General features: G+C 41.2%; 1 protein-coding gene across 14 annotated transcripts in view; it reads right to left on the bottom strand.

Moving 5' to 3' along the window:
- The window catches only part of NRXN1 (neurexin 1), a 672391-nt gene that overhangs the window by 40630 nt on the left and 618687 nt on the right, over positions 1-13074 (bottom strand). Inside the window, exon 1 of one of the 14 annotated variants that reach the window (XM_017730098.1) lies at positions 13008-13068. The exons of 12 other annotated variants lie outside the window; for them this stretch is intronic. In XM_017730098.1, the coding sequence (XP_017585587.1) occupies positions 13008-13040 (33 nt within the window). In that variant the 5' untranslated portion in view covers positions 13041-13068. Of the gene's footprint in view, positions 1-12331; positions 12563-13007; positions 13069-13074 lie in introns of those variants that run through there. One more of the 14 variants, XM_017730097.1, reaches the window with a different exon arrangement.

Raw genomic sequence — 13074 nt, 5'->3', positions numbered from 1 at the left:
CTCTTTAAATTCATCTCCCACTTCTGCTCTCCTCCCATAATGTCAGCTGGATTTAAGCAGAAGTTTTCATAAGCAGGGATGAATTCCTCTGGTGTAATTCCAGAGTGTTTGGGTCTTACTGGGCATTACCCTCACTGCTGCCAGAGGGAATTTTACTGGGATGAAGACCAACATATCTACCAGCCTCTCTGTCCTTAGCAGACAGTTCTGCAGAAGTTCACATTGTTATGAGAGAAGCCCCCAGATCAGGATTATTTGGCCAGTTGTTCCACTGTTAGTGAGAGACCTTCTTAAATAAATGTACTGTTGCTAACAGGCTACTTTTGTTCATACACAGAAATATTTCTCAGCTAATAGATGTCTTCCTTAGGATGACTGTGAAAGGTCAGCCCAGAGGCCATGAGATGTTGCCAGGGTCAAACAAGCTTTGTAAACATTTTGAAACACAGATATGTAAAATCAGAATGCATCATGAACCCCCCAAAATGTTTTACTCTCATTATAATAAACACAAAATGGTGATGACTTTTAAAAACCACCGATGCTGGGGAAGGATCAGCGACCTGAAAACTGCTGGTGTCAAGAAAGAAGCATCTGAAGAATGTCCAATAACAATAATCTACTTTAGGCTCTGTCAGGAACTAGTAATGCAGGTTTTCATTACAGTAATATGAATATGTTTATGCTTAAGTTTTGGATTTGTAATTTGTTCGGGTCTTTCTGCATTAAAACAATGCCCAGTGAAATGACAGCAAAATAAAACAGAAAAATACGTTCACTGTTCAGCATTTCTAAACAACTAATTTAAGGGTCCAAATTTGCAGCGCTGGGCATTTTTTCCTGCCCGAAGCCATCTAATACATTTTCACTGCTAGAAAGGCCCATCTAAAACTGTAATGCTGGAGAACTTTGGGAACAGACTGGACTTTATGACCCAGAAATTTTTTTCAGTCTTATGTTCTCTTAGGTAACTATGAGTAAGTTCCTCTGTGGGTGAAAGAACAACTACGAGTTTTCTGTAAAATTTGTGTCTTCCTGACTTCTTCCAGGCTTTCCTGCCTTCAGTCAGAGATGTCTCTTAACTGAATTGAAGTTTTGCTGGAAAAGGCTCTGACATTTCTCCCATGCCAGTAATGGGTGGAGACCCTTTCTATATACAGGGAGATTCAATAAAGTAATTTCTTTCTGGTTTAGAAATAGCAAGGCTAAATTTGTTTGATGTTCAGTATTGTACCCAATAAGACTCTCTCTCTCTCCCCAAGAGCAGACAATAAAAAATCCAAACATTTATTTAAACGAGCGAATCTTCACCTCCAAGTTCCCAAAGGTGGAGGTGGAATGACGTTTTTCCTCCTCAGCACAGGATTTTGGTGTGTGGCACCACATTGATGCTGCAGAGCCCTCCAGCCTGCACCAGTAGCTCCCTCCCACTTAAACTTGAATCCTCCTGCTGGTTTAGCATGGAGGCAAGTGTTAGAACATGTGCAAAGACCACTCCTCTTTCTGGCAGCTCCTTTTTTTGTGATATTGTGCCTGACTATCTTATCAACACACATCTCAAAATGTGACCTCCCCCAGGGACTTTCACAGAGGCGCAGTTTCCAGACACTGTTCCAACCACAAATCTGTTTGCAGGTGACGGCCTGCAGAAAAACTGGCCCCAACCTCATTCTCATCCAGTTTTCTCCTTTCGTTTTCAAGCAACACTTGAAAAGTGCTCTTTAATCACAGAATATCAGAGAGATTTTGCAACCATTCCAACCTGCTGTCCTCCTTCACATCCAGAAACCTAATCCCCGCAGTGATAAGCTTTTCAGCCCATTTTTTCTCTTTCCACAAAGTCTCATATTGAAAAGGTTTGAAGACCTTGCTAAGCTATACATGTCCCAGCCTACCAGGCATCATTTTCTTTGCAATGTTACTTTGGACATGGAAAACAGGCTTTACGAAATTAAGCTCTCCAACAGTTTAGTTGCACATTTCAGGTTCTACCACACAATTTTCACATTTAATATAAACATCTCTCCTAATGGCTACATTGGGTGAGCAAAGTGGAAGGGATATCTATTTCATTAAACTTCACCAAAACCTAACTTCATTTTAAAATCCCCAAGCTCTCCCCCGATGCCTTATGTTAACTGATGCATCTCAAGAGCCACACACAGAAAAGGGTTTCTAATGCACCTTCCAAAGGCTGGCTGAAGTTCATCTACAGACAAAAGAAACCACTTAGAATGAGCACCATCTTTTCACTTCTCTGATTGAATGGATCTCTTGCTATTGGAAGCTTTGGATGGAAGTTACTTTGTTTTGAGCTTGATATTCCTCACACTTTTCCATGCTCATCTGTGGTAACTCTCCTCTTCTGCTGCCCATTTGTTCACAGGCAGGAAACTCTTGTTTTGTGAAATAGCCCATCAGGCATTATTGCCACCTGATTGCTTCCAGCAGCACAACAGCACCTGACAGATAAATGGCAGATGTATCACAAGCATCAGCTGAAACAATCCCACCCTGCCTTGCCTTTGTGTTCTCTGGTGAACTTTGGCACCAACCAACTGCAGATTCAGCTACTTACCAGTTCTCCAGGCTGCTTTCATTCCTCCCCAGAACAGCCCAACTCACACCTGCTTATGTTCTCTCCTGTTACAGCTTTGGGAAAACACAAACTGTATTTAACAGCCTTCTTCAGCATCATTACAGCCCTTCCAGGGGATAAACACACTACCCTGGGACTTCGCAAATTGCCACAAGCTGATTCTACGTTAAATACTTCATTTTGGCAAACCTCATAGTGATACAAAGATGGACAGTAAATGTCAAGGAATGTGTGCTGTAATCCATGGAGTCAATGCCTGCCTGCATCTATTCTCTATTCAGGCCTTGCTGGAATTGAATTTTTCACAAATGTAAAACACGAAGAAAATAAAACTTCCCTGTTGCTTGCTGCAGCCTGAATCCTCTTGCTGTGCATTTGTGTGTTACCCTCACTCTTTGGCAAAGGTATTTTGATATCCTTCTCATATCCCAGAATAACACAAGGATAAGCTGTTAAGTGTCTGAAGAGATTTCTCTTTCTGGAAAGTTAAGATGCCCTAGTCTTCTTAGGTTTTTTTTTTCAAAGGGGCTACAGGAGTTTTTCCAAGACTGGTTTCCCAATCACCAGCTCATATAATAAACATTATAATGTTCTACAGTTTAATTAATCCTCTCTTCCATCACCTCCAATTCACTCATCAGTGTTTACTATGCTCAGGTGCTCTTGAGGATGGTATCACTTGAGAAGCTGGAAGTAGCACATCTGCCCAAAGAAGATTCTCCGACTGAAATCAGCTTATTCCAATACAATCTTTTCTCTTTGTATCAGGGCTGAAAGCTATCTGTGATCATTCTCAAATGCCTAAGCTGTCCTCCACAGCTGAATCACTGCAGGAAAAATGGGAGATCATGTATCAAATATTTTTACAACTCCACCCGAGCATGGAAACGTGCACACACATACTCACTGCACAAAAGGGTCTTGTTTTGAAGGAGAAGCTGTCAATTAGCTCTCCCCCAAGGCTAATTTATAATGCTCTGTGACTTCCACAATTGCAGCCCTCAGCTGCATGCAAGATTCAAAGTACCTGCTGAGGCACGAATCCTTCTAGAGACTTTTCACTTTGCTGTTCTGGATAACCTCTCATCAGTTTTCTGAGCACAAAAGCTGGTGGGTGACCTTGGAGAAGGTGCCTTCTGCATGGGCATGGTGTGCAAAGGCAGGAATCAAAGCCGGCAGGCTTGTGGGATCCTGGTGGCAGGCAGATGGTTATAGAATATTGGCTGCTTTGTTTTAAAATTATACTGAAAGCACTGAGACCCCTTCCTCTTTATACTGATATGGCTCTAAGTGGAACTACTGCATGTGAGCTCCTGGCACAATGCACAATGCCAGAGGATCAGGTATGGAGCAAGGGCAGATGCCATGATGCTCAGCTAAATTTTCAGCCAGAAAGAACAGTTATAAGAAGCAAGTATTGCTCCCAGAAATTTCAGGGAGTGGGTGCTGGTTCTGAAATGAGAGTATAACACAGTCTTCTGCTGTAAATGAGGTTAAAAAATAAAAACGAAGAAGAGACTGTGCTACCAAGGGCAGGAGAGACAGTTACAAGACTCTCATTTTGAGATTTTAATTGGCATGAAATTGATGGTAAGGAGAGCACCACTGTTTCCCCTGATTTGACCTCTGCAGTGTGAGATAAACAAAACTTCACTGATAAAGACTTAAAATGTATCTGGTCCTCAGTCAGCCACCAGCCTCATATAGGCAATCTAATAAAATTAGAGATCCTTGGAACGGAGCCAGTGTTTTGCTCCATTCAGCATCCAGACCTGGCTGGTTTCCTCAGATGGAGAGGTCATGGATTGGGCACACACCCCACGCCGACAGCCCAGAATCAGGCCACCAGCACAAGGGCGAGTGTCAGTGCTCCTCCGCCTTGAAGGTGCCACCGCTGTGAAATTCCTCTTTGTTATCTGGAAACTGAGATGCTGAACAGAGCATCCTTTCCAGTATTCCAGAGCCAGAACACCTCACATGGGAATCAGATCCACCAATTTATGCAGCTACTGACATTTTCAATCGGTCAACACGAATTTACAAAGAAGGGAAAACCTCTAGCTTCTTTTGACTGCTGATCTCACTAATTGTCATGGCTCTGAGCACCATATTTGGCACCCATGTCTAACTTATAGGATCACCCTCTGAGGGCAGAGACAAAACCCAGGATATATAAAACATGTGGTAGTTTCCTTAACTCCCACGCCCAATTATTTTGCAGGGCTCAAAGGATATTCCTGCCTTTCCTTTCTTCCAAGAATATCATTCCCCCTCCCAGTTAGTAGCATTAACATATTTAAGCATACATCCATGCAAAACCATTCCCAGGAGGAAGAAATGTCATCTCAAAATTAACAAACAGTCACTGGAGGAAGAAGTCCAGCTGACCCAAAAGAAGCAGCTCGTTGGCTAATTTCAGTCCATACACTACATGCGAAACATTGAATAGAGAGTAACTCAAATGGCACCTGGAAAATGAAACATAATTACACGCTTTCTAACATACTTAATCATTAGACAGACAGCTTTAACATTCAGGATATTTTCAACTCAAAACACAATTTATTTGTCACTCCAGCCCTCTATTAGGGAGATGCCCTGCTCTGGAATGCTGATACTGGAGGAAAAGCCCAGAAGAGAATATTCATGGGAAAGGAAAATTACTTTTAATATCTGAAAATAATGGCAGTAATGTTTTAATGTAAGACCACATGAAATAAAAGGGAGTTTGCAAAGCTCACCATGAATTGAATGGGTGTTAGTTTAACAATGACACAAATTTTCTCTGAAATGGCAGAATAATGGGATTAATAACTGTTTTGTCCAATTCTTGCTTCGATCCTCAAATTCAGTTAAAATAAAGAAATTATCTGGCATATCCAAAAATGAATAAGGAACATGAAGTTCCCAGAAATACACGAATGATCAGGATCTTCTACAGTCAATGTAGAAATAGAGATAATCCCACACTTGCAGACTGATTGGGCAAGGAAGTAGGACCAGAAAGAAGAGGATCCACAGTGCCACGCCCTCAGCTAAGAGAGATGTAGATTCTAGTCAGGCTCTGTTCTTACCATTGTGAGAACATTGTTTAACTAACATTTTTCACAGCTTCATCTGCCTTTATTCTGGTTATCAACATGACTAAGGAAACATCTCTCCATTTTGCTCTCCACAGATCAGCAGTAGTCCATGAGTCTGCCATGCATTGATAGTCTGAGAAACTACTGAAGCTGCTTATTGTTCATTCAAGGGGAATAACATCTTCTTTTCCAGAGTCATCTTATTATTTAGTGATCTCAAGATAGTTCTGTCTAATTAATCACAAATAGGTGAGAATCTTCTCCTGGAACTGAAATGAATTACGGTTGAGGTAGGCTTCCAAAAGTGATTAGTCACTTCCCCACTATATTTTTAGATTATTTACTAGGGTTACTTTCAGTTTTCCTATTTCCAAGTACAACAATACCTGAAGTTGAAAAGCTGACTTTAATTCTTGAAGCTATCTGGATGCCTGGCTATAAAAAGAGTAAGACAAAGTCTACTAGAGCAGTCCAGTCAGTCTCAGCACAATGCAAGGCAGGAGCAAGGGTCACAGATCAGCTGCCAGAGCTCCTCATCCTGCAGTGGCTGCACACTGGAAGAATGCTCCCACTGGCATAAAAGCTGCTGCTCACTCCCGGTTCAGATAAGTCACCTAAATAGCAATGGGGAACTGATAGTACAGACAGTTTGAACACACGAAAATTGTCTCAGACTTTTTCAGGACCAGGTTACCATCTCAGTCACCTATTTTAGGCTGCCAGAAAGCAAAGATTAGACAAAGTGACAGATACATTCCTATGAGCTTAAAAGTTGCCATTATTTCCTTTGTAACCGTCTGGTGCACAAAAACAGTGAGACTTGAATGTCACACCTCCTCCCCAGTAACCCTGAAGGAGCATTTTGCAAAGGTCACCTTTGCAGCCTTTTCAGATGTCTCTGCTACCACTTTACTTACATTATTCCCTAGATATCCCCAGTGGAAAGGGGAAATATTTAGCAATAGAAATTTGCTGCACAGGTAAAGCTGCAAAGGGAAGATTTAGGGCTGGTAAAGATGACAAGAGTCAATGTGCTTACAGAAAAACTGGGATCTTGCTTTGTTCATTCCTCTAAGTAAAAATGGTGCATCTGGCAACCTAGCACTTAAGATACTGCCAGAAAAAAACAAATTATGCTGATTCTCTCTTAGCTGTTTCATGCACCCTGACCGCTGCAAGAGCTAGCAGAAACATCCTACTGTCTGTAAAGTTAGTTAGAATGGCTACAAATAAATAGAAAGAGGAGTAACAGAAATGCTTTCCTGTAAAGTCTCTTCCTAATCAAAACCAAACAAGGCAACCATAATTCAACATGCCCTGAAAATGCCAGGGGACTCCTGTGGGGATCTGCCACCATTCCAGACTGAGTTTAAACTCATTTAAAAGATGTGAACTGTGTTTCTCAGGGTTAAACTTAGAGACGAATAAGGGTGTAGAGCCCTAGCATTGTGCCCTTTCTGCCTAGGACGAGAGGAGAGTTGTTCCTGGCACTGCTGCGGTGTGTGCTGGGTCAGGCAGTGCTGCTCACGCGGGACGCGGCAGTTCCGCCGACGCAGTTGTCAGCGAGGGCCCGGGGCTGCTCAGGCTGTTCAGGGCAGATGGACATCCTCTAGGAAATCACAGGCTCCACTATTCAGCTTGGCTTTGCGAACCTCCGCGAAGCTGGCATGGGCCAGGGGAAGTGAGCTTCCCCAGGATACGGCGCTTGACGTTGACATCAACCTCACAGAACAGATTTGCATTTGGCAGTGCAGCTCGCCGGAAGGGATATTTTTACTGGCCTGCTCTGATTTTGGCTGGGAGGTCTCCCACCCCTTCCTTGCTGCCACCTCACTGCTCTAAAACATGGAGGAGGTTTGTATTTTGTCCATGACTTCATTCCTCAGCTTCCCCAACTTTGGTGCATTACTGACACTTAATATCAGTATTGAATATAGCTGTGTCATCTGTAAAGCAAAATTGTGACTTTTCATTCACTGTCATATCCCTATTATTATGCAATTCCAACATCAATTAGGAACTCAAAAATATGCTTTACTCCCAAAAGCCATAGGAACTTCATTTTTTGCTTCTACTGTGCAATATACCCTACACAAATGATGTATATGTGTATGTATAGTCTCTGTGCAACAGCTTACTTAAAGATCTTTTGGTCATGCATGATAAAAGAGGTGAAAAACAAAAGCCATTCTCCACCTCTTCAGTTGTACAGGTGTATATTCTGCTTTGAGGGAGCTATAAATTTGGTAGCAGTCGTAGTGGTAACACATGGACCCAGACACTCTAATCACTCTTTTTCTCAATAAACTTGCTCAACAACTTTGCTAACCTGATGCATTTGCTTAACAGATCAAATAGCCCCATTAAAAAAAATTTGAAATTCCAACAAAACTCCTGAACAACTAAGGTGGAGCAGCACTAAAAACCACCACCGAAAAGCAAGGCATTTTCCTCAGCCTCCAGTATGGAAAAAATATAACAACAGCATAGATAGTGGTGTAGTCTTCACAATAAGAGTGATCTAGCAAGGGAATTTTGAAATAGATAGGAAATGGAATAAGAGAAATCAGAAGAACTACAAGAAAGGAAAAATACAAAACCTGTGGAAACTTAAGGAAAACAATTTAAGTCTTTACTCCATGTAATTTAGTATTGGTTTGCAGCCGTACCACAGACAATTCAGAGAAACCAGCAAACAAGGCACTAAGTACTGGAGCCAAGAAATGCAATTTACTCTGTGCTAAAGTCCACAAATTACTATATTCGTTTCTGGAGTTTTGCCAAAAAACATATGGCCAGGCTCAAACCAGAAGGTGTTCCAAGGTCCTGGACATTACAGACTCGCAGCGTGAAAAATGTCTCACCACCTGAAAGCTTCCCAGGTCTTCACTGGCAAGGAATCATTTAGCTCGTGGGATGGAATTTAAAATGAATCATTCTGGTGAAAATACCATCTTGCTCATTTCCCATTTAACTTCTTATATACTTTAAGCAACAATCATCCAAGATAGCTGGGTTTAGGAATCAATTCATACGTCCTTACACAGACTTTACACTCTGTGCTATTCGGACTTCTGCCAGAGGTAGAATGTCAGTGACATTGAAGTCACTGACAGCACTTCCATTGACCTCAAGGATGGTAGAACTTCTCAATCCATCTTTTTTGGAAACCCAGCCAAACTGCTGCACAAGATTAACTGGAGTGTCCACAATGCTCAGATTTCCTGCACATACAGCACACAATTTCTAATCCTTATCCTTCCACTTTTTTTTAGAGGTTGCACACATTTTTCCCCCCTTTAGTAGGGAAGGGCATTCTCTAGAATTACCATTCTCTAGTAATGCAGCTACATGCACAGAAACAATGTCCCAACAATTACTTTTTCAGAGGAGCTGCAAGGGTTTTGTTGGCTGCCTCCTGATGTACCCCACATGGTTTCATAAAGCTTTGCCCTCAGCCCCTGCTCTGTCTCATCTCGATCTGGTACTTGGATTGGAGGCATTACCTGAAATTTCACCCAAAAGGGATTGAAAGATATGATCTGAAAAAAAGGGATTAGCCCTTATTAACTGCATGTGATTACATCTAATTATGCATCCCACTGGCAAAAAATGAAGTATGGTTCAGATACAGACAAAAAGAGAAAGCCAGTGTGGAAAAGCATAGCAGAAGACCGTAATCATTCAAGCTACCCCACAAGAGGAACTTCTCATGATTTTATCAGACTTTTCCTGGATCTGCTGGTCAGAGCAACTTGCACGAGCAAGGTAAAACACTCTCTGGATTGAAAAACCATGTCAGAAATCAAAGAAAACAAAGAGAGAGCACTAAATCCAGAAATTCAAAATTACTACTGGCTGAATGTGCAAAACAAGTGTAAAATTAATTTTTGTGTCAGAAAAGCTGATCAATTAGTTGCTGAAAAACAGCTAGTTCATAGTAGCATGAAACAAAAGAATAACTAAACATTGTAGCAATACACACAACAAAAAATAATTATAAAATATCTCAAGATACTGAACATGTCAACCAAGAAGTATGAAAATCATTTACTCTTCACCAACAAGTTCTGTCTGTCAAGCTTCTCCTTGGCTAAGACTGAATTTGGTGCTTTCTTCAACTCTTTATATTGAAAGGCTCAGAAAGGCTTTCTCGTGTGTATGTACACAAAACCCAGCCAAGCTGTGACACCATCTCTAACAGTGTGAAGACATAAGGAGCTTTAAGGAGAGGAAACAACTCCTCGAAGTAGTGGCAATGTGTGGCCCGTGGCAGAAGGGTGTCAGCAGAGTGAGAAATCCTTTTACTACGTGGAGCTGCTACAGTTGACATGGCTGTTGAAAGAAAAAAAACCCCAATTTTCAGTAGCTGTGACGAGAGAGAGGACAGATAAACAGGCAGTGGTCCAAGATTTCCTGGAAGATATATCCCACTTGGATTGCAGCAGGTTAGATTGTTCCCTTAGTTGTGTCACCAGACTTTGGAACTTCACTTAAATGATCAACCTGGCACAGAAGCAAGTTCAGAAGAATGTGATTTTCAACCTGAGGCATCTGTATTCTGGTCTGTTCTGTGCACCTCTGTTCTCAGCTGCTCCACATGGGTACCTTCTGTAATGGCAACAGAGGATGGTTGAACCCCCTCTGCATTTCCCCCTCGCAGTAAAGCCATGCTGGCAACTCTTAACTTTCTGTGTCGTCTCAAATGTACAAGGTCAAAAAATAAACCCTCTTGCACTGTGACTGGGATTTCTTGCTAAATCAGCATTACTCCAAGACATAAAGCACAGCTGAGTTTCTAAACATTGTCCTTAGGCTGTTTGTCTCCTCTGAATTCCTGTTGAATATTGATTTGGGATTTAAAGGTCCAGCTGCCCACCTAGTCAGGTTGTATATACAAAGTTTGACTGATTAATGGGTTATTCTAAATGAGCAGCTACCTCAAGGACTAAAGAACATGGACAACATGAACTTTTCTTCTCTTGCTTCATGTCACAAGGTTTTAGATCAAACTACACCTTTACAGAAATACAGGCTTGCCCTTCAAGATACAACCACCAACCAAATTTTTTCTGTGAATTTGCTTTTTCAGACACTTCTAAGGCAATTTGGCTAAGCCTTAGTTATAAGCAATCTTAAAACACCAGAAAAAATACTTGGTATTAAACTTGAGGCCACATGTTGGCTTTTGAGATGTTCGTAAGTCCAGCAGACCTTATATTAAGCAAATGGAATTCATTTTGTACACGCTTATCTAGATGCATCTCTCCACAGGTGAGCTACCATCTAGGCAGGTTTAATGGACAATTCCTCAGGCTGCCCTGGCAATTACTCCTCTGCTGACCTAGAAGGATCATTAATATTAGGGAGTTGAGATGCAATTCAATTTCCATTTTGGCTCAGCCCTAAGCTTCTCCTAAGTGGATGCTGTCAGCTGTGTCAAATTATATATGATGCCTAGGTGATGTGGAGAATTATTAGGAAGAGAGCTGGGAATGGTAAGCTCAATCGAAAAACTTTTCAGCCTGAACTTGAAGAGTGGCCTAAGATACCAACAGGCCAGAGCCATTTGGCATGGTAACAACCACCCAAAATATTTTTTTCTGGGGTAAGGTGCCGTAGGCAGAGCAAAATCAGGTATTGATTAGCCCAGAGCAGTAAGAGAAGATCTGCTGTATAGAATGGCACATTAAGTGATTTAAACAAATACAATAAAAAAACCCCAAAAGGCTTAATGGCAGAACTCTGAGGAAGCCCAGCTAGCAAATGCAAACAGCATTACACAACACACCCAGTATACCAAAGGAAAGAAGGTTTGATGCTCAGCCCCACAACTGCAGCAATAACAGCTCACATCCAGTTCAGCCTTTTCACAATCATGAAAAAAGCCCCAAAACCATAACTTCTCTCTCAACACAATGGTTATAACCTGTAAACCGGAATAAAACTGAACCATCTCCCCCACTTTACTATCCTCTGACAAACGCACCAAAAAACACCTTTTCCCCCTGCCTTTCTAGCTAATGGGGGAGAACGAAACGTTTCTGTACAGATGGAAGCTGCTGATTCCTTGCTTTAAAAGCCCGTTAACCTCTTTTGGCAACCCTCATCCTCACCTTTTCCTTTGCCCACTATCACGATACACCTGTGCCACCTGATGCCAGCTCTGGCTTTGCCAGCAGAATTCCCATGGTGCACGCAGGCGCCAGACTGCCACGGCATTTTAACTCTTCTTGGGGAGAATAAGGAGCTGAAAAGATCCCCAGCCTTCCCAGAGGAGCTGGGCGCTCTCACACAAACACACACCTTTCTGCTGGTTTTCAGGTAACATGAAAAGCTTTGTACCCTGTGCTCGTTTAAATCAGATGCCTTGGAGGTTTGTTATTTGAAAAACAAACAAATAAATAAATAAAAGGAAACACCTCACTCTTCATGTTAGAAACAAGCAAATAAACAATCAACCTTTGAGAAAATACACAAACACTTTCATTGTCATAAGCATGCAGCGATTTACCCTCCCCCAAGAGATTAGAAGGAACTCATTTAACAATGAAGCTACATTGCATTATATATCACCACATTTTAGTCCATCAGATACAGTCATTCATTTATATGCAATTTTTCTTATCAAAACATGCATATAACTCACAGGAAGTCCCGTTGTGCAAATGCTCACTGAAAAAAAAATCAAATCAAAACAAGTACACACATACGTACACACACACGTACACACATATTCTAAGCCAAGATGAAAAGCATGCATGGTCAGGGTTTAAGCATAATTTAAGCCAAAATAATTGCTAGATTGTTAAAAAGAAAGCAGCCTGGCAACTATTTGAAGCAGGTTTTATTCATGCTTTTATTTGATTCTTCTCAATTTTCCTTTCCTTTTAGACTCATTAGTAGCAAATATGCTCAAAAAAAAAAAAAAGTCTCTATTGTTTAAGAAAAAGCAAAAGAGAAAAATAAACAGTAGCATCCATGCTCTGGTTACCAAAGCGTTATTTTCTTGGAGCAGAAAAGAAAAAACAAAAAAAATACAACTTAGAAGCTTTTCTAGATTTAAAACAGATATCGTGCAGAAATTTGATCTTAATATTAATGACATGCAATCTCCAAGGAGATGTATTCTAATTTTTTTTGGTTTTTTTTAAAAAAAGTAATTTTCAGTAAATCGGTGCAAATGCCTCTTTTTTTTTTTTTTTTTTTTTTTTTTGGTATTTTTTTTCCTTTCTCCTCCTTGCTGTCAGCCTAAAGGTATCTTAAACCCTGCATGCGGCAGTGCTTCGCCTGTGCGCTGCATCGGCTGTGAGAGAAGAAGCTACCTGCGAGTTTTCACAGTGCCATCTCATATCCATGTCTGCCTGGCTACCCTGCGTGCTTACGGCTTTT

Source organism: Corvus brachyrhynchos, unplaced genomic scaffold (assembly GCF_000691975.1).
Source record: "Corvus brachyrhynchos isolate BGI_N302 unplaced genomic scaffold, ASM69197v1 scaffold101, whole genome shotgun sequence".
Lineage (NCBI taxonomy): Eukaryota > Metazoa > Chordata > Aves > Passeriformes > Corvidae > Corvus > Corvus brachyrhynchos.
This window is presented reverse-complemented; position numbering and strand designations above follow the sequence as displayed.